Source organism: Neoarius graeffei, chromosome 9, assembly GCF_027579695.1.
Source record: "Neoarius graeffei isolate fNeoGra1 chromosome 9, fNeoGra1.pri, whole genome shotgun sequence".
NCBI classification, from domain to species: domain Eukaryota; kingdom Metazoa; phylum Chordata; class Actinopteri; order Siluriformes; family Ariidae; genus Neoarius; species Neoarius graeffei.
The window spans coordinates 29544260-29564927 of record NC_083577.1 but is presented as its reverse complement, the minus strand read 5'-3'; the positions used below and the strand labels follow the sequence as shown (position 1 = coordinate 29564927).

Here is a 20668-nt window from a genome sequence, read left to right as displayed (position 1 = left end):
AAACCATGATAAAACCATAGTAAACCATGGTAGATTTTCGTAAGGGCGAGCTCATCAGTTTTCCCTAATACATGTAATGTGGCATTGAGACCAGTGTGTCCCATCTAAAACCTGATTGGTTGAAATGAATTTATGGGAATCCAAGCTGTCACAACTATCCCCGCTCTCCCCTGCAGTCTGTTTCTGTGTACATTTCTTGATTATAATTCTTGGCTTTGCTCTCTCTCTCTCTCTCTCTCTCTCTCTCTCTCTCTGGGACTTCATTACCCATAATGCACGTGGAGAAAAGCGCAGAGAAGATAAACAGAGCTCATCATGGCGGCTGACAGTGATGTGAGTGCCACATCTTAGCTCGAACCTCTTTCCTACCCCGACCCCTGCTGTGTGCTGCTCCTGCACTTTAACGCTGTTTATTGTTTTGTTGTTGTAGCCCGAGTCGGAGGTGTTTGAGATCACGGATTTCACCACCGCGTCCGAGTGGGAAAGGTAAACGCCAACACCTACTTCCCATGGAGTTAGCTTACTGATTTGGTGGAAAAACAAAACAGGGATTGTTTTTTTTTCCCCTCATGAAATAGATTAGACAGTTCTCAGACACTAAAATGAAATTTATAAAATATTTGCAAGGCCCTGACGCGAATGTGCGAATGGAAAACTCAGAATCGTTGCGCGTCATGTTCAAATATGAAGCTTCGTATAGTTTAGTGCACTATATAGTGTTTATTTACTGCTCTACGTAGTGCAGTAGTATAGGGAGCTCAGAGTGGTTTGGGATTCACTGACTCGGGTGACAGTCAGCAACATGACTGATGGGTTTTGTTTGTTTTGGGGACATAACTGGTTGTGTTTTTGCCACCTAACCCGTGTGTTATGTGATTTATACACTACCGTTCAAAAGTTTGGGGTCACTTTGAAATGTCCTTATTTTTGAAAGAAAAGCACTGTTCTTTTCAATGAAGATCACTGTAAACTAATCAGAAATCCACTCTATACATTGCTAATGTGGTAAATGACTATTCTAGCTGCAAATGTCTGGTTTTTGGTGCAATATCTCCATAGGTGTATAGAGGCCCATTTCCAGCAACTCTCACTCCAGTGTTCTAATGGTACAATGTGTTTGCTCATTGCCTCAGAAGGCTAATGGATGATTAGAAAACCCTTGTACAATCATGTTAGCACAGCTGAAAACAGTTGAGCTCTTTAGAGAAGCTATAAAACTGACCTTCCTTTGAGCAGATTGAGTTTCTGGAGCATCACATTTGTGGGGTCGATTAAATGCTCAAAATGGCCAGAAAAATGTCTTGACTATATTTTCTATTCATTTTACAACTTATGGTGGTAAATAAAAGTGTGACTTTTCATGGAAAACACAAAATTGTCTGGGTGACCCCAAACTTTTGAACGGTAGTGTAGATTCATTTTTAACACAGCTGACGAGTTAACCCTCTGGGGTCTGAGAGTATTTCCTGGCACTCTAATGATTTTTCCTGGCATGCTCTGATTTTGTCAAATCTAAGCAGTATTTTCAAAGTCATATGACTTTTTTGTATTCAGCACAAGTTCAGCTACAATAATATCTCTGTAATATGTCTGTCATGATTGTACTTGTTAAAAAAAAGCAGATTAATGAAGCTGTTTGTAAAAAGCAGTTTTAGTGTTGGAATGTGTGAAAAAACACGACCTTGCTCATTGTGACACACCGTTTTGGTCACTTGAGATGATTCTGTTCAGTCTTCGGAATGCATCAAGCACAAAAACTTAAATCTGCTCCATTGATTTGGACAACTAACTGGCCATAAAAAACAAAACAAAAACATGTCCTATTGTTTTGGGATAAAGGGTTGGCAGTGGGAGGGGTATTCAATGAGAATCGTAAAAATTTCTATTCCATTCAATGAGAAGAGTGAAACCCCACTGCCAACTCTTAATCCCATCAGGTCAAGTGATCAAAACGGTTCATCACAATGGGTAAGGTAATGTTTTTTTCACACTTTCCAACACAGTTCTCATCTCATTATCTGTAGCCGCTTTATCCTGTTCTACAGTGTCGCAGGCAAGCTGGAGCCTATCCCAGCTGACTACGGGCGAAAGGCGGGGTACACCCTGGACAAGTCGCCAGGTCATCACAGGGCTGACACATAGACACAGACAACCATTCACACTCACATTCACACCTACGGTCAATTTAGAGTCACCAGTTAACCTAACCTGCATGTCTTTGGACTGTGGGGGAAACCGGAGCAAACCCACGCGGACATGGGGAGAACATGCAAACTCCGCACAGAAAGGCCGTCGCCGGCCACGGGGTTCAAACCCGGACCTTCTTGCTGTGAGGCGACAGCGCTAACCACTACACCACCGTGCCGCCCTCCAATACAGTTCTAAAGCTGCTTTTTACAACAGCTTCATTTATCTGGTATTTGACTTTATTTTGGTATTTGACTCTGTTCAGTGTGCCTTGAAATTAACTCTTGTACTATTTTACTCAGTTCAGAGCCACCGCCTACTCTGTTACACAATTATTCTCTAATTTTGCTCCCACTCCAACTCCAGATTTTACTCTCTAAACTCAAAGTGGAGCAAAAGTAATTATTTTTGAGGAAAATACTTTTAACTCTTGGAAAAAAATTGCTGTCATTTTTCCTGCATATGCACTACAGTGCATGCATATCAACTGATCTGCTCATAATAAATAGAAGAAATATTTACACTTACTCCAGTAGCTCTTTGGCTGGATCGAGTCAAAGTTTAAAAAAAAAAAAAACACAGCTCATAGTCAGTGTTGCAAGTTCTCAAGATTGAGTTGAATCGCTGTCTTGAATCATCCGAAGTGCGTAAAACCTGTGTGCCATCTCATAAGTTTTACCTCCAAATAACCTCCACTATGTCTGACAGATTTTATCCTGTTTACGGTGGGTGTTTCCACCGCGAAAGAGAAACCAATTGAAACCAAAAAAGTGAAAGTGATTATCATGCTGTTACCGTGTGAATTGTTTATGAATGCGTAAGTGGGCGCTGAGCCCTCCGACTCCGGTGTGACTGAGTAAGGTGACGAGTTTTATGTTTCATCTAATTTGGGTAACTTAAAAACTATTATTTGGCAGTGGGCACATAGGAAAGTGTCAAGTTTGTCAATATGTTTATAATGCTTGTATGATGCAGGCCTTTCAATTACATAATTTGGACTACACCCTGTATTTCTGAATTTGGGCTTTTTCTGTCATGATGCAGGGTAATTTGGGCTTTTCTGCAAAAAAAACAAAGTGCTGTTTTCCCAGTGCTCTGTGTTTTAAACCTGCTGCTGCTTTTTTAGCTACAAAGTTATGAATAAAGAACTCGATGAATTATTTTTACCTTTATTGCAAAATGTCTACAGCATTAATCCCTCTTGATGTACATGACAGAAATAATTAGAATACAGTTAGGTAGTATTTAAAAGATGTGTCGGGGCCTGAGGAGAGCCTGGAGGAAAGGAGCCTGTGAATGAAAAAGCAAGTTCTGCACTGTTGCCATCAAAGAGACAAACCCGTCGCAGACCTGTGACGCAAAAGGTTTTTCAGTCACATCACAAGAATTGGCAGTGCAATTCACAGTATGTAGTCCGATAAAAGATCTTAGTTTAAATGAAAGGCCAGTGTCTAAGACTATCAACAAGAGGACCAAGTCACCGATTCCACCCACACTTACACAACTGTGTGTATTTAAGATGCAAGTTGTATCTTCAATACACACAGTTGTGCCCTGAATAGCTGTCTTTTATTCAGTCTTTTACCTGATTTAAATCATATGACACTAGGTATCAGAGATATTGCAGTTGAGGTCAGATAATGTGGGATATAGTGCTTGCTATTTTTAGGTTTTTAAATGATAGAGGAATTATTAGAATTTAGAACAGTAGGGTAGTAAGCATTCTGGTTCACACTCCAGTCCAGAAGGTGGCGGTAATGCACCTAAAAGCTGTTTGCCAACCATCATAAAACAATATAAAAGAAGAAGAAAGATGATTTCCCTAATGTGGAAATCCTGCTCTGGTCATTGGTCTGAGTCTCGCTCCTCCACGAAGTCATGGCGTGCCGATCGCCATTGAAGGAGAATTCGTGCTCTGCGCGAGGCTTACGGCTAGTTAGACAAACCCTGAACAACATGGGAATGTTGCGGATTTCACGTCAATTATAAGATAAACATGCTAATTCTCACAAATTTCGGTGTTTTTAAAGAAGAAAGTCAAGACATTGTGTTATGCAGCCAAGTTTATTTAATCAGCATTTGTTTTTTTGTTTTACTTTTGGTAGCATATTTTGGGTGCTTGATCTAATTTGGGCGCCTACGACGTTATCCGTCGCAGGTTTCATATAATTGCAAGGCCTGTGATGATGACCTGCGAAGATATTTATCTAAATACATGACCTACTCATTCTAAACCTGCCGAGTTTCGCCAGCGAAGCCCTCGACCCCAGAGGGTTAAAGTCATTTTGCTTCAAGCCAGCAATATTTCTGCATTTTTCCAGTACGTTTTTCTGAAATGTGCTATGTTTTAAAGTGGCTCTTGATATCGAAGTTGGTGTTTCAGAGTATTTTGTACTTGTCTTAGTGCTATGGTCACCAATTAAAAAAAAAAATTGCATGGTTTGTCCTTTCTGGGAAAATGTTTAAAATGTTTTGATGAGTTGTCCTGTACTAATCTTGCATTTGTCCAATTAAGTGCTCTCCAGAAAGTATATGTCCCGCCCCCAGGGGTTGGTCCAGTACCACAGCAGCAGGATGTTTGTCCGATATTCCATTTTCCAACTGTTTCTTGGTTGGAGTTGATTTTATTTCAAAGCCCGTTTGCTGAATGGGTTAGTTTAACAGGGGCACATCTGTTAAAAAACGAAACAAACAAACAAAAAAAATTAAAATACAGTGGTGCTTGAAAGTTTGTGAACCCTTTAGAATTTTCTATATTTCTGCATAAATATGATCTAAAACATCATCAGATTTTCACACAAGTCCTAAAAGTAGATAAAGAGAACCCAGTTAAACAAATGAAACAAAAATATTATACTTGGTCATTTATTTATTGAGGAAAATGATCCAATATTACATATCTGTGAGTGGCAAAAGTATGTGAACCTTTGCTTTCAGTATCTGGTGTGACCCCCTTGTGCAGCAATAACTGCAGCTAAACGTTTGCGGTAACTGTTGATCAGTCCTGCACACCGGCTTGGAGGAATTTTAGCCCATTCCCCTGTACAGAACAGCTTCAACTCTGGGATGTTGGTTGGTTTCCTCACATGAACTGCTCGCTTCAGGTCCTTCTACAACATTTCCATTGGATTAAGGTCAGGACTTTGACTTGGCCATTCCAAAACATTCACTTTATTCTTCTTTAACCATTCTTTGGTAGAACGACTTGTGTGCTTAGGGTCGTTGTCTTGCTGCATGACCCGCCTTCTCTTGAGATTCAGTTCATGGACAGATGTCCTGACATTTTCCTTTAGAATTCGCTGGTATAATTCAGAATTCATTGTTCCATCAACGATAGCAAGCCGTCCTGGCCCAGATGCACAAAACAGGCCCAAACCATGATACTACCACCACCATGTTTCACAGATGAGATAAGGTTCTTATGTTGGAATGCAGTGCTTTCCATTCTCCAAACATAACGCTTCTCGTTTAAACACAAGTTCTATTCTGATCTCCTCCATCCACAAAACATTTTTCCAATAGCCTTCTGGCTTGTCCACGTGATCTTTAGCAAACTGCAGACGAGCAGCAATGTTCTTTTTGTAGAGCAGTGGCTTTCTCCTTGCAACCCTGCCATGCACACCATTCTTGTTCAGTGTTCTCCTGATGGTGGACTCATTAACATTAGCCAACGTGAGAGAGGCCTTCAGTTGCTTAGACGTTACCCTGGCATACTTACCAACCCTCCCAATTTTGGCGGGAGGCTCCCGATTTTAGCCTCTGTCTCCCGCCTCCCGATCGTATTTGTTAAAAACTGGATAATCTCCCGGTTTGGGGAAATTCCTACTGCCAAGTTAAAAATACTCCCGATTATGTCCAATCAGAATCGTATAAGAAACACTGCTGACGTCAACTGATTTTTAACCAATCAACGAACAGAATGACAGTCACTTCCATAATGCAGGATTGACCCAGGCTGTCTGACATTTTTTACAAGCAGTCATTCATCATGGCCACTAAACCCAATACCAAATGGCAAAAATATGAATGCAAATACCAGGTTGCATGAGAGAATGAATTTCCATGGATAAGCAAATGTTCGACCAACCAGTTACACATTTTAAGGTAAAGATACCTTAAATCAGAATATAATGGACATGCAGGGCCGTAGCCAGCATTTTAAAATCACCGAGGTCCGTGATGCGCAAAGTGTGCGCCGAAAAATTTGACACATTTAAATGAGAGGGGTGAATTACACGTCACACGAGATCTATTCCTGAAATTACTTTTAATGGTGATTGAACTGAATATCATCAGTTTTGAAAAAAAAAAATCATGTATGTGGCAAGAGTAAGAATAATTTAAAGGAATAATCCGGAGTGATATGCTTTCTAAGTCTATTTTTGCATTATTGGGAGTGCATACTGTAATGGAAATTTCTAATAAACACTTCAGAACGCTTAGCAGTCGTCTTTTCAGTTATTATAGTAGATCATATAACAGATACAGGGCAGCTTCCCGATTTAAACTGTTTTTTTCTCATCCTTATACTTCCTGTTTCATGGACTGTAACGGATTTGCTTATTTAGTAATTTTAATACAGAATTTACTTTGAAATTATAATCAGACACTCCAACGCCCCCCCCCCCCCCCCCCAAAAAAAAAAAAATCGGATCTGCGCGATTCAGGCGGCATCCGCCAAAAGGCGCGCTGTGAATATATAAAGTTGTATATATCAGACAGCCTTTAAAGTTTGATGAAGTCAGTTTCAGGCTTTGGAGCAGGCTTTGGCAGTTTCAGGCTTTGGCAGCCCTGCATAGTCACTTGAAAATGCATCTTTGTCCACTTCGTAGGGGTCAATTCCCCCAATCAAGGCCAGTTTGGCTGCATACCGTGAGATGTGTATCTATATACTTCTGTTTGCTTGATTTTGCCGACATTGATCTTTATTTTAGAAAACTGACTATATAACTTCATAAATTCGTCCGAGATAACGTAGCCGGTAGTGGCGATGGTCCGTTTTGTTTGCCGTCCAAGATGGCGGCTGGGGGGCGTTCCCCGGAATGCCGTGACGTCAGTGAAAACTATCTATTGAGAGTATTGCCAGCCCATTGAGCCTCTCCTGTGACATGTGATATGATTGCGGGCTAATGTGAATATTCTTAGCTTCAATCAGATATATGAAACACAATGTTATTAAGCCGTTGTGGTTATGAAATGATTCAATGCCCTGTGCGTTTGATATGGTGTTCAGTGTGACTTGCTCTCCCCTCGCACGCTGATTGTCGAAGCGCTATGATCGAATGATGTCGTTTTTTTTCCCCTTAATCAAAGAGTCAGACCAAACCATTTTTGCATTAGGGGTGGTAGGGGGTTCTTGACGCCTTTTTCAAAGACAATAAAGGCAAAAGATCTAGAAATCATTTATTGAATGCAAATATAGCACATTTCTCCCCCAAATCAACACATTTTGAAATGAAATAAAATAATTGCAACTTCATGAGAGCCCAGTTCTGGGCCCTCCCCATTCCTGGGCCCAGGACAACATACCCGTTTGTCCCCCCCTGTCGGCGGGCCTGAACAGATATATAAAATAGGAAAGGAAAGAGAAGAATAGAAGATGACACCACTTCTGATGATGCCGAGAGTACGCGCACTCTGAGTTGTGTTTTAGTGGCTGTTATCTATTATACTCTAAAGGCGTTCGCTTACTGCTTGCATCTTCACGTAATTGGCTCAAGATTTTCTATGAAGCTTTGTTAAAGCGTGCATCTGGTATGTGCAGGCGGATGCGTAGTTATGGAGAACTCAGGCACCCTGCTTATCACCAAGGCCACAGAAAAGCGATTACAGCATGTGGAAAAACATCTCTTCTCAGTAACTAAGCCATTTTAGCTCAACGTACAGAAACCCAGAATAATAATGTTCGTCCATTAAATTTCCCTCACAATACGTTGAGTTGCTACCACAATCACGTCAATCGGATGTGTTTTGAGACGGTTCGTTTTTTGCGATTTCAACCGGAAAGCGCTAACACGACAGTGCACGGGGCATGTCTTTTTGCCGATACAAAATGCTAGTTTTAAAACCATTACAAAGCTCAAAACATGAGAGTTCTGTGGACGTGAGTAGAGGGTTCCTACAAACAAAACGAAGTGTCCCTGGCTCTGCAAGTGCACGGACAGTGTGTGTAGAAGAGTAAATACAAAGCCAGTACCTTACCTGAAGTAGTTGTTCTCCAGACGCCATCTTCAGGGGAAAGTCCGTAAAAGTCGAGTGCAGAGCCCATCCCGCTGAAAATGCACAACATGCCACAACTTCTAAAGTGTTTAGTGAAATTTTGCATGACAGAGAATTTGTTTGAGTGTATTTGAATAGTGTGGTAGTGTCTTGGTGCTGTTTTGAATTTATGCTTGAAAGTTTTAAGTGAAAGTTTACAAGTGAATTATCTGGAAAGTGATTGATTTTGATAGAGTTTTGAGGTTTTAAGTGAAAGATTACTAGTGAGTGCATTTTGGTCGTACTAAAATTTTGCATTTGAGTGAATTTCTTTGTGGAGTATATTTTGATAGTATGGTCGTATTTATTGTGCCATTTTTAAATTTTGTTTGAAAACTTTGTCCAAGTTTGCAAATGAGCAAATTCCTTTGCTGCATTTGGATCGGATTTCTAGTGCTTTTTAAAAATTCTGTTGGAAAGTGTTTAGTGAGAGAGATGCATTTTAGTAGTACTAAGACAGCGCAGTATTTATTTAATTGATATTATTTTGGTTAAATCTTATCTAAATTAAATAAAATTTTAATGATATTGTAGTTCTCTGTATTTTTACGTGAGCTTACAGAAGGAAAACATTTGATGCAATCCAATAATACTTTCATTCACTGTGACTATTTTAAGAAATGATAAACATTCTTCTAAAGCACTGGTGCCATGGTGGCGGCCCGCGGGCCGGATCCAGCCCGAATGAACATCTAATCCGGCCCCCTTGCTGATGGCCCTCTAATCGTTCGGCCGGCAGAGAGCCATCAATGTCTGCCGCACCCCATCGAACAATTATTACAGAACAATTACCTGTCTTTCACTGCCGATCGCATTGACGTCAGAGGCGGAGATTTGCACCGATGTGCATTGGTTGAGCCGAGGCGCAGTGCTCAAACGGTTCTACAAATTGCGCAAAGAGATAGCCGAGTTCATGCAGGCTAAAGGGAAGCCTGTGGAGGAATTGGACGACACCGAATGGACCAGGGACCTTGCCTTTTTAGTGGACATTACCGAACACCTGAACTTATTGAATGTTAATATGCAAGGTCGCAACAAACTCGTTACCGAGTATTACGACGGTGTCCATGCGTTTCAACGTAAACTTGCGTTATGGAAGGCACAGCTCTGTCAGCGCAATGCAGCCCACTTCCCCTGTTTGAAATCTCTGTCTGTCAGTCATCAGAGCATGGGCAAGTATGCAAACTTGCTTTCCGGTCTCATGCACGAGTTTGCCAATCGATTCACGGTTTTCACTGAACTGGAAAAGGACTTTGCGTTTTTTTGGCTCTCCATTCACCACGGATGCTTCCGAGGTCCCCGAGGCGATGCAAATGGAACTGATAGACTTGCAATGCTGCACGCGGTTGAAGGACATGTACAAATCTGTTGGTATTGAATCATTCTACCAATCGTTGCCACCTGAGTACCCGACTATCACTGCATTTGCAGGTAAAATACTCTGTATGTTTGGGACAACATATTAATGTGAGCAGGCATTTTCAGTTATGAATATTAATAAATCGAAAATGCGCAATCGTATGACACATGGACATCTCAATGATGTCATGAAAATAGCCACGGCCCAGAGCCTGTCCCCCAATGTGGACAAGCTGGTGAAAAATAAAAGGCTTCTGGCTTCGACATGTAAAATGTAGCTGGCTTGTCTGCCCATGTAACATAGTGCTGTGAAGTAATGATTGGGAGGGTATGTTTGTGGGAGTGGGAGTTTGTGGGAGTTGTTTAAGTTAATGTACCATCTGTTATTTATGTCTTTTTATTATTAAGTTCTAGTGAATATTTAGTCACTTGGCCTGTTGGTGGAGTACTTAACCTTGGCACATCTTTTGACTTCTTTAGGGCTACTTAGGGCCATCTTTTTTAATTGGCCTAATTAGGCCTGTGTATTGACATGGTTTTATGTGCAAGTTGTCAATAAATCTGATCAAAGTAATTTACAGTTTAGTTGTGTTTTTATGTGTCCTTGTCCATTTTGTTGTGTTTTTATTATTTAAAAAAACAAACATTTATAAATAATATTTATATTCATAAATGATATCAAATAGTATGTCTATTTGTTTAGTGTTTGGTCTTGTCACGCCAGTAATGCGGCCCCCCGAGGTCCCACTTGAAAACAATCTGGCCCCCTGACCAATTTCACCCTGGCACCCCTGTTCTAAAGCATCACTTGTTATTTTCTGTGGGTCTCTGTATGTATACAATATTCAGGCAGGAGATTTTTCAGCTAAAAATCTGATTTAAGACTTCCCTTTCATTGTTATTCTATTAAAATTCAAGACAAGAGTATTATTTCAGGTTTTTCACTCTGAGCTACCGTATCTCATGCCTGATACATGAATCCTATAACCTATAGTAAATGAGAGAATATCAACAGTTCAAAACTCTTGAATTGTATAAATTTCAAATGGTTTGCAATTAATTGGGATCCACTGTTTTTATCGTTTCAACCGCGCATCATACCCTTGTCCAATTGAAAATGTCGTTCACGCACTTTCTCCCCCATGAGAATTTTGAAAAGTTGGCAAGTATGCCCTGGGGTCCTTTGTGACCTTGCCGACTATTACGCGCTTTGTTCTTGGAGTGATCTTTGTTGGTCGACCACTCCTGGGGAGGGTAACAATGGTCTTGAATTTCCTCCATGTGTACACAATCTGTCTGACTGTGGATCGGTGGAGTCCAAACTCTTTAGAGATGGTTTTGTAACCTTTTCCAGCCTGATGAGCACCAACAACGCTTTTTCTGAGGTCCTCAGAAATCTCCTTTGTTCGTGCCATGATACACTTCAACAAACACGTGTTGTGAAGATCAGCCTTTGATAGATCCCTGTTCTTTAAATAAAACAGGGTGCCCACTCACACCTGATTGTCATCCCATTGATTGAAAACACCTGACTCTAATTTCACCTTCAAATTAACTGCTAATCCTAGAGGTTCACATACTTTTGCCACTCACAGATATGTAATATTGGATCATTTTCCTCAATAAATAAATGACCAAGTATAATATTTTTGTCTCATTTGTTTAACTGGGTTCTCTTTACTTTTAGGACTTGTGTGAAAATCTGATGATGTTTTACGTAGGTCTGAATGGTTGTCTGTGTCTATTACCCCTTTTCCATCAAATCAGTTCCAGGGCTGGTTCGGGGCCGGTGCTGGTTCACAACTCGTTCAACTTGCGAGCCAGCTGAGAACCAGTTTGCTTTTCCATAGCTCGCAGTGCTAAGGGAAGCCACGTCATTTACGTCACTGTATACGTCATTTATGTCGTTGTATACGTCAGTTACGTCGCTACGTTTGCATAAACCTTGGCGCGAATATCGAAGCAAAAACAACACGGAAGAAGCAGCAGCAACAACAGCAATAATAATAATAATAATGGATGACTTCGCGTTTGTACAGCTGCTGCTTCTCGTCGCTTAAAAATGGCGATCTTTCGCGGTGTTATTGTTGTTGGTCTTAACAACTCCGCTCCCCCGCTGACGTAAGCGGTTCTTTCCTCTGGCCCAGCAGAGAGTTGGTGCTAGCCTGGAACCGGTTTTTCTGGCCCCAGAGCCAGTTCTTTGTCAGTGGAAACAGAAAACCCGGTTCCAAACTAAGCACTGGCCCCGAACCAGCCCTGGAACTGCTTTGGTGGAAAAGGGGCATATGTGTCAGCCCTGTGATGACCTGGCGACTTGTCCAGGGTGTACCCCACCTTTCGCCCGTAGTCAGCTGGGATAGGCTCCAGCTTGCCTGCGACCCTGTAGAACAGGATAAAGCGGCTACAGATAATGAGAGATTTTCAGCAACTTCTCAGAGATGAAATTATTGCATCTGGAGAGGAGTATGGCTTCCTAGAGGAAAATAAAATTAGAAAAGAGCTCTCAAATAGGTTTCCTTTATTTCCCCTCGACAGCTATGAGGTCTCTGTGAAACCAAAATGAGACGATGGTATATTTCTTCTTTCTCCTTCTCCAGACCAAAAAGATGCACAGAATCTCAAATTCGACTCCTTTTAATTTTCAAAGGAGAGTTCCTCAAGGTCTAAAATAATTCTGACCTTTTTTTTTCCTCAACTTTTGTCTTTTTTTTATTTTTTTTTAATTTTTTTCAGGCAGAGAAAACTGGTCTCTCTCTCTCTCTCTCTCTCTCTCTCTCTCTCTCTCTCTCTCCTCAGTCCATTCTCATCCCAGCCTAATTCATGCATCTCATGCTGAGCTCAGACAGAGCAAATAAAGGGCTCTCTGCAAGCACTCACTCAATTCTCATACAGACTTAGGCTACTTTCACACTGCAAGGCTTAATGCTCAATTCCGATTTTTTTGTGAAATCCGATTTTTTTGTGAGGTCGTTCACATTAACAAATATATGCGACTTGTATGTGATCCTCAGTATGAACGAAAAGCGACCTAAAAGTGTTCCGCATGCGCATTGCAGGATACGACGACGTCACGCGCAGTGAGCATGGCCAGTGTTTACGGAAGTAAAACCGTCCGGTTGTGGTATGACCCATCCAATCTAGGTTGAATAGCTGCATCCCCCCAAATGGAAATCAGCTCCCTAACCTCTGCGTCCTTCCATTGAGAAGATTCAGAACCTTCACAGCCCGAAGCGTCCCTCGCATTGATGTCATGCGCAGGGGCGCAGATACGTTTTTTGAACTGGGAGGGACAAAAAACTGGGGGGGACAAAGCTGCCAGCAAACCAACCCCAACCCCGATATGCCTGTCAAACTTGTTGTTAGTAACCATAGCAACCAAGCTCGAGCTCGCAACCTGTGCAGTCTGCGCAGCTCAACCAACCGAATATCAGTCTTTGTTTTATGTGAGTTGTTGCAACTATGTATACACTGCTGTGCACCTCAATAAACTGAATGGTAATTAGTCTTTTGATTTTTCCGTGAGGTTTGCCTTATGCAAAGAAAGACAGTATAGACGTTTTTTCCTCCCTATAAGTGGGGGGGGACCGAACGAGGTGAATTTAAATATGACTCGTCCCACCCTCTATCTGCGCCCGTGATTATGCGCCATGTTGTTGTAACTTTTTTGAGAGACCCGCTGCCTACTTCAGCGCAGAATAGTGACGTTTGTGGCTTGTTGATGACGTGTAAGTCGGATGAATGCGACCTGGCGGTTCAGACTGAAGTCGCATATGAAAAGAGCGGATAGGAATCGGAATTAGGACCACATATCCAAACGGCCTGGGTTGGATTTGAAAAAATCGGATCCGTGTCGTTCATATTGTCAATAAAAGATCGGATACAGGTCACATATGGGCGAAAAGATCGGATTTGAGTCACTTCAGCCTGCAGTGTGAACGTAGCCTTAAAGTGCATATGCTGGACCAATTTCATTTTTTTTAATATGAAAGTATGTCCCTTTACACACTCATCCAGAAGGGTAATTTTGCACAAGGCCATCTGTCTACAGCAGAAAAAAATAAAATAAAATAAAACGCGTCTGGAAAAATCCCAAGGGAGTCTGGAGCCAGACTAGTGACGTCACCTGCGGAAGCGCCAGCAGGCTGCGCGAGCTTTGCACGGTTTCAGTGCACAGCCTGTGTAGACCAAGCGCTCCCATTTCTCTCTCATTGTCCGGTCTTTTGGGAAACGATGAGTACTAATCCCATCATGATTGGTGTTGCTACACCCTCCTACGATACATTTGTTAACCATTTTAATAATTACGTGATAATGTTGAAGAAATTTGCAGAAAACCACCAGGGTGTTTTCTCATAAACAAACCAGCGCTGACGTAGGATTCAGAAGGAGGCGTCCCGCACGCGACGTCACGAAAATCAATGTTTCCCGGGAAATCCAAACGGCAAGTTTTTTCAGAGGCGGACCAGTTCGCCTCAAATGGCTTGATTTCAACTGAATTTTTCTGGTATTGCGCAAGGTAATAAAAAAAAATTGCACAAAATGCAAAATGTGACAGATATTTGACCAAAGTTTAATATAAAATAGGAGAATTACATTGATCTTGCTCCTGAATTTACCTGTGATATGCACTTTAATGGGAGGGTTTTTTTTAATTAAATTATAAATCTCAGCTCTTCATGCCTAACAATTTGTATTTATTTAAACTGCCATGTGGTCAGTTCCTTACATGTGTGGGCTTTTTTTTCCCCCTTCTGAAAATGCTTTCTAAGGTAATGGGTGTGTTCAACATTTTATCACCTTGACCTAGTATATGGCTGAGTGCGTCTTCTAAAGCATTACTTTTTTTGTTTTGTGATTTGGGAAGTGTTTTGTCTCTGGGAGGGGCTGATAACATGCACTACAAGACTAAATAAGGCAGTTAGCAGCAGTCAAATTTTTTTTTTTCCCCTCCAAAAAAAAAAAAAATTCATGGACATTTGAATCACGGAACTACGATTCATAGACACCTACTGAGTTTGCTGAACTGTAGGTAATTTGGCCTGTGACTTTTCTCCTGGGGCAATGAAGAAAAACAGACATGGCCGTGTTTTCGACAGAAATAAAATGAGTGGAGCACCTGTAAAGTAGGAAAATGCCCCAGGACTCTGTTACTATAATCTCATCTGAGTAGGGCTGAAGAATTTGTGCAAGTTCACTATGATGTGATCAGCACTTTTCTTCATGCAGACTTGGACTCTACAACACACAATATTTGTGACAGCAGTAAACTGCAAATGTCTTGTGCTGAATCCGAAATGGACACTGAGGCTACGTTCACACTGCAGGCTGAAGTGACTCAAATCCGATCTTTTCACCCATATGTGACCTGTATCCGATCTTTTATTGACAATATGAACGACACATATCCGATTTTTTCAAATCCGACCCAGGCCGTTTGGATATGTGGTCCTAATTCCGATTCCTATCCGCTCTTTTCATATGCGACTTCAGTCTGAACCGCCAGGTCGCATTCATCCGACTTACACGTCATCAACAAGCCACAAACGTCACTATTCTGCGCTGAAGTAGGCGGCGGGTCTCTTAAAAAAGTTACAACAACATGGCGCATAATCACGGGCGCAGATAGAGGGTGGGACTCATCCCACCCAGATTTAAATTCACCTCGTTCGATCCCCCCCACTTATAGGGAGGAAAAAACGTCTATGCTGTCTTTCTTTGCATAAGGCAAACCTCACGGAAAAATCAAAAGACTAATTACCATTCGGTTTATTGAGGTGCACAGCAGTGTATACATAGTTGCAACAACTCGCATAAAACAAAACAAAGACTGATATTCGGTTGGTTGAGCTGCGCAGACTGCACAGGTTGCGAGCTCGAGCTTGGTTGCTATGGTTACTAACAACAAGTTTGACAGGCATATCGGGGCTGGGGTTGGTTTGCAGGCAGCTTTGTCTCCCCCAGTTTTTTGTCCCTCCCAGTTCAAAAAACGTATCTGCGCCCCTGCGCATGACATCAATGCGAGGGACGCTTCGGGCTGTGAAGGTTCTGAATCTTCTCAGTGGAAGGACGCAGAGGTTAGGGAGCTGATTTCCATTTGGGGGGATACAGCTATTCAAGCTAGATTAGATGGGTCATACCGCAACCGGACGGTTTTACTTCCATAAACACTGGCCATGCTCACTGCGTGTGACGTCGTCGTATCCTGCAATGCGCATGCGGAACACTTTTAGGTCGCTTTTCGTTCATACTGAGGATCACATACAAGTCGCATATATTTGTTAATGTGAACGACCTCACAAAAAAATCGGATTTCACAAAAAAATCGGAATTGAGCATTAAGCCTTGCAGTGTGAACGTAGCGTGAGTGCGCCGCTTATAGGGTGTGAAAAACTTTAGTTGTGTTCCTGCTGGAAAGTAGGATGATATTTGGGATACAGCCATGTCAACAGTCACCAGCAGATGAATCTGTCCCATCTGCATTTCGATTAATTCTTTAGAACACTTTTTAATTATGGATTTTCTTTCTTTGCTTTCCAGATAAGCATATGAAAAGAGTCTTTAATGTGTAATTGAGCCATAGGCTGTTGGTTAAGTGTGTGTACACAGGCAGATGGGAAAGTGAAACACTTAAGAGCTGTTTTCTTCTCTAGAGGGTTTGTAGGAAAAAAGGTACACTAGCGAATAAAAAAAAGGACTTAATAAATGGATCTGTTAACAAAACATGGAATAGTATATACAGTTTACATATGCCCCTTTTCCACCAAAGCAGTTCCAGGGATGGTTCGGGGCCAGTACTTGGTTTGGAACCGGGTTTTCTGTTTCCACTGACAAAGAACTGGCTCTGGGCCAGAAAAACCGGTTCCAGGCATGGCACCAACTCTCTGCTGGGCCAGAGGAAAGAACCGCTTACCTCAGCGGGGGGGCGGAGTTGTTAAGACCAACAACAATAACAAGACCGTGAAAGATCGCCATTTTTAAGCGACGAGAAGCAGCAGCTGTACAAACGCGAAGTCATCCATTATTATTGTTGCTGCTGCTGCTTCTTCCGTGTTTTTGCTTCGATATTCGGGCTAAGGTTTATGCAAACGTAGCGACGTAACTGACGTATACAGCAACGTAACTGACGTATACAGTGACGTAATGACGTGGCTTCCCTTAGCACCGTGAGCTATGGAAAAGCAAACTGGTTCTCAGCTGGCTCGCAAGTTGAACAAGTTGTGAACCAGCACCAGCGCTGGCCCCGAACCAGCCCTGGAACTGATTTGGTGGAAAAGGGGTAATATATGGGCATGAATGTCATGGTATTATTGGGCTTTCAATGATCGAATTGTTCTTTTTCTGCGACAGTGATTTTTAATAGAAAATAATTTGGTGCACAAGATTTAACTTATTTTGGGTTTTCTGGAATCAACATGGGGGCAAAATTATACATACAAGGTCAAAAATTTACATGTGCCCACTTAAATTATGAATTCATTGCTGCTGAAAGTTCCAAAGTATCTTTTAACCTGCCATGTCCAAGGCCTCTTAACTTCCTGATCATGGTTAACTACACCTAGGCCAAGTTTACATTAGACCGTATCTGTCTCGTTTTCTTCGCGGATGCACTGTCCGTTTACATTAAACCGCCTGGAAACGCCGGGAAACGGGAATCCGCCAGGGTCCACGTATTCAATCCAGATCGTGTCAGCTCCGGTGCTGTGTAAACATTGAGAATACGCGGATAGGCTGTGCTGAGCTCTAGCTGGCGTCGTCATTGGACAACGTCACTGTGACCTCCACCTTCCTGATTCGCTGGCGTTGGTCATGTGACGCGACTGCTGAAAAACGGCGCGGACTTCCGCCTTGTATCACCTTTCATTAAAGAGTATAAAAGTATGAAAATACTGCAAATACTGATGCAAATACTGCCCATTGTGTAGTTATGATTGTCTTTAGGCTTGCCATCCTTCCACTTGCAAGTGGTAAGTGATATGCGCTGGGATCACACACACAGCGGCTCAGTCCCGAATCACTGCTTGTACACGTCACTCGCGCACTCTGTGAGCTGCACAGGGCCGGAGTGCGCACCCTCCAGAGGCCACTCGCTGTTCAGGGCGGAGTGATTTGGAGCGCAGGATGCCTGCGGAGCCGAGCGTATCCGTGTATTGGTGTTGCTGTGTGCACGCGAATCGTGTATTGGTGTTGCTGTGTGCACACTAATCGTTTTAAAAACGTTAATCTGATGATCCGCTGATACGGTCTAATGTAAACATGGGCTCTGTCTGTGAAGGTTCTCAGTTATCCAGGGCATAGTAAACTGTAGGTGCTAAAGAAAGCAACTGGACTTGCTTGAAATTCTTGACCTCTCATCTGAAAGACTTCTTCAGTTCTGTCTGACTCTGGGGAGTTCCAGGTATGTGTCCTCTAGTGGATTAAAAGCACCCCCAAGGAGAGTCGTTGAGGTCACCTGGGTCGTTGAGTCAGCCTGTGGGTGTAGATCACTGGGGGCCAGGTGTAAATGATGTTAGCAGCCTAGAGGGTCATTAGGGTTATCTGTGGGTTGTTGACTCTCTCTCTGCCATCATGCAAGTCATTGAAGTCAGGTGAGTCTTTGTGTGGATGTGTATTCAGTTTTCTGGGAAGTGTGTCAAGGACTGCATTGTATGTGGGTGATAAGTGGTGTCTCAGACCAAGTTTACATTAGACTGTATCTGTCTCGTTTTCTTCGCGGATGCACTGTCCGTTTACATTAAAACGCCGGGAAACAGGAATCCGCCAGGGCCCACGTATTCAATCCAGTTCGTATGTGATCCGGTGCTGTGCAAACATTGAGGATACGCGGATGTGCTGTGCTGAGCTCTAGCTGACGTCGTCATTGGACAACGTCACACTGACATCCACCTTCCTGATTTGCTGGCGTTGGTCATGTGACGCGGCTGCTGAAAAACGGCGCGGACTTCCGCCTTGTATCACCTTTCATTAAAGAGTATAAAAGTATGAAAATACTGCAAATACTGATGCAAATACTGCCCATTGTGTAGTTATGATTGTCTTTAGGCTTGCCATCCTTCCACTTGCAAGTGGTACAGTAAGTGACGCACATGCCCGATATGCACTGGGATCACACACACAGCGGCTCAGTCCCGAATCACTGCTCGTGCGCTTCACTCGCGCGCTCTGTGAGCTGCGCAGGGCTGGAGTGCGCACCCTCCAGAGGGCACTTGCTGTTCAGGGCGGAGTGATTTGGAGCGCAGGATGCCTGCGGAGCCGAGCCGATGAGGAGAACACATTTCAACTTATGTGCCGTCTAATTAGTCATGTGATTAGCGTATCCGTGTATTGGTGTTGCTGTGTGCACGCGAATCGTGTATTGGTGTTGTTGTGTGCACGCTAATCGTTTTTAAAAACGTTAATCTGATGATCCGCTGATACGGTCTAATGTAAACCCCACCTCAGACCACCTCCTCTATTCAGTGATGGTCGTTCCAGGTTGACGAAGATGGCTTCTTTTACTTCTCTTTCAAACCACCGGTCTTCTCTGGCTAAAATGCGTACATTGCAGTCCTGAAATGAGTGTCCTTTGTTATTGAGATGAAGATAAACTGCAGAGTCCTGGCCTGAGGAACTGGCTCTCCTGTGTTGAGCCATGCAACTGTGAAACGGTTGTTTAGTTTCCCCAACATATGGCCCTTTTCCACTACCCTTTTTCAGCTCACTTCAGCCCGACACGGCTTGCGTTTCGACTACCTCAGAGCAGCATGACTCAGCCCGCTTCAGCCCTACTCAGCACCCAAAACTCGCACAGTTTTGGAGTAGGGCTGAAGCGAGCCAAACCGAGCCGAGTGGGGCTAGGGGCGTGAGGAGACACTCCCCTGTGCACTGATTGGTGAGGAGGAGTGTCCTCACATGCCCACACACACCCCGCGAGCATGCTGGGATCTGTAAACACCATAAACCCGGAAGAAGAAGAATTACGAATTACGAGAATTTCTGAAGCCTTATGCACCTCGCCTCATCTATACGCTCTTGCCAGTATCTGTTGGCGTTGTCGGTGACAACAAACCACAGCACCAAGACCAGCAACACTAACGACTCCATGTTTATCGTTTACTCTCCGGGTCGTAAGACTACCGCTTAAAGGGTCACTGATGTCACTGTTTGCGCCGCCTAACGACATCACGTGACGTCCACCCACTTTCGCTAACTCCACCCAATGTGTCCACCCACTTCCAGCCAGCACGGTTCAGCGTGGTTGTAGTCGAAATGTAACTCCAACAGTCCCACTCAGCTCGACTCAGCCCAACTCAGCACCGCACGGCTCAGCCCAACTCAGCCGCGTTGGTAGTGGAAAAGCGGCAATATAGGTCTGTGCATTCTTAATACAGCAGGCTACCATTAAGCTTAAAATAAATCCTGGCCTCAACCCTATTGAAAATATATGGACTGTGGTTAAAAGTTGAATATGTGCCAGGAAATGCACAAGTTTAATTGAACTCAAACCAGTTCTGCTAAGAAGACTGGTCAAATATCCAACCAGAATTCTGCCAGAAGTTCGACGATGGCTACCAAAAGTGTCTGGTCAAGGTGAAAATCTGCTAAAGAATGTTTCAAGTGCATATCACGGGTAAATTCAGGAGCAAGATCAATGTAATTCTCGTATTTTATATTACACTTTGGTCAAATATCTGTCACATTTTGCATTTTGTGCAGTTTTTTTATTACCTTGCGCAATACCAGAAAAATTCAGTTGAAATCAAGCCCTTTGAGGCGAATTGTTCCGCCTCTGAAAAAACTTGGCATTTGGATTTCCCGGGAAAGATTTGATTTTCGTGACGTTGTGTGCGGGACGCCTCCTTCTGAATCCTATGTCAGCGCTGGTTTG

The 20668-nt window shown here is 42.8% G+C and overlaps 1 protein-coding gene across 2 annotated transcripts in view; it reads left to right on the top strand.

Moving 5' to 3' along the window:
* Positions 1–270: 270 nt before the first annotated feature.
* The window catches only part of rab3gap1 (RAB3 GTPase activating protein subunit 1), a 201664-nt gene continuing 181266 nt past the window's right edge, over positions 271–20668 (top strand). Inside the window, exons 1-2 of one of the 2 annotated variants that reach the window (XM_060929273.1) lie at positions 271–333; positions 431–486. In XM_060929273.1, the coding sequence (XP_060785256.1) occupies positions 316–333; positions 431–486 (74 nt within the window). In that variant the 5' untranslated portion in view covers positions 271–315. The remainder of the gene's footprint in view (positions 334–430; positions 487–20668) is intronic. The other variant, XM_060929272.1, reaches the window with a different exon arrangement.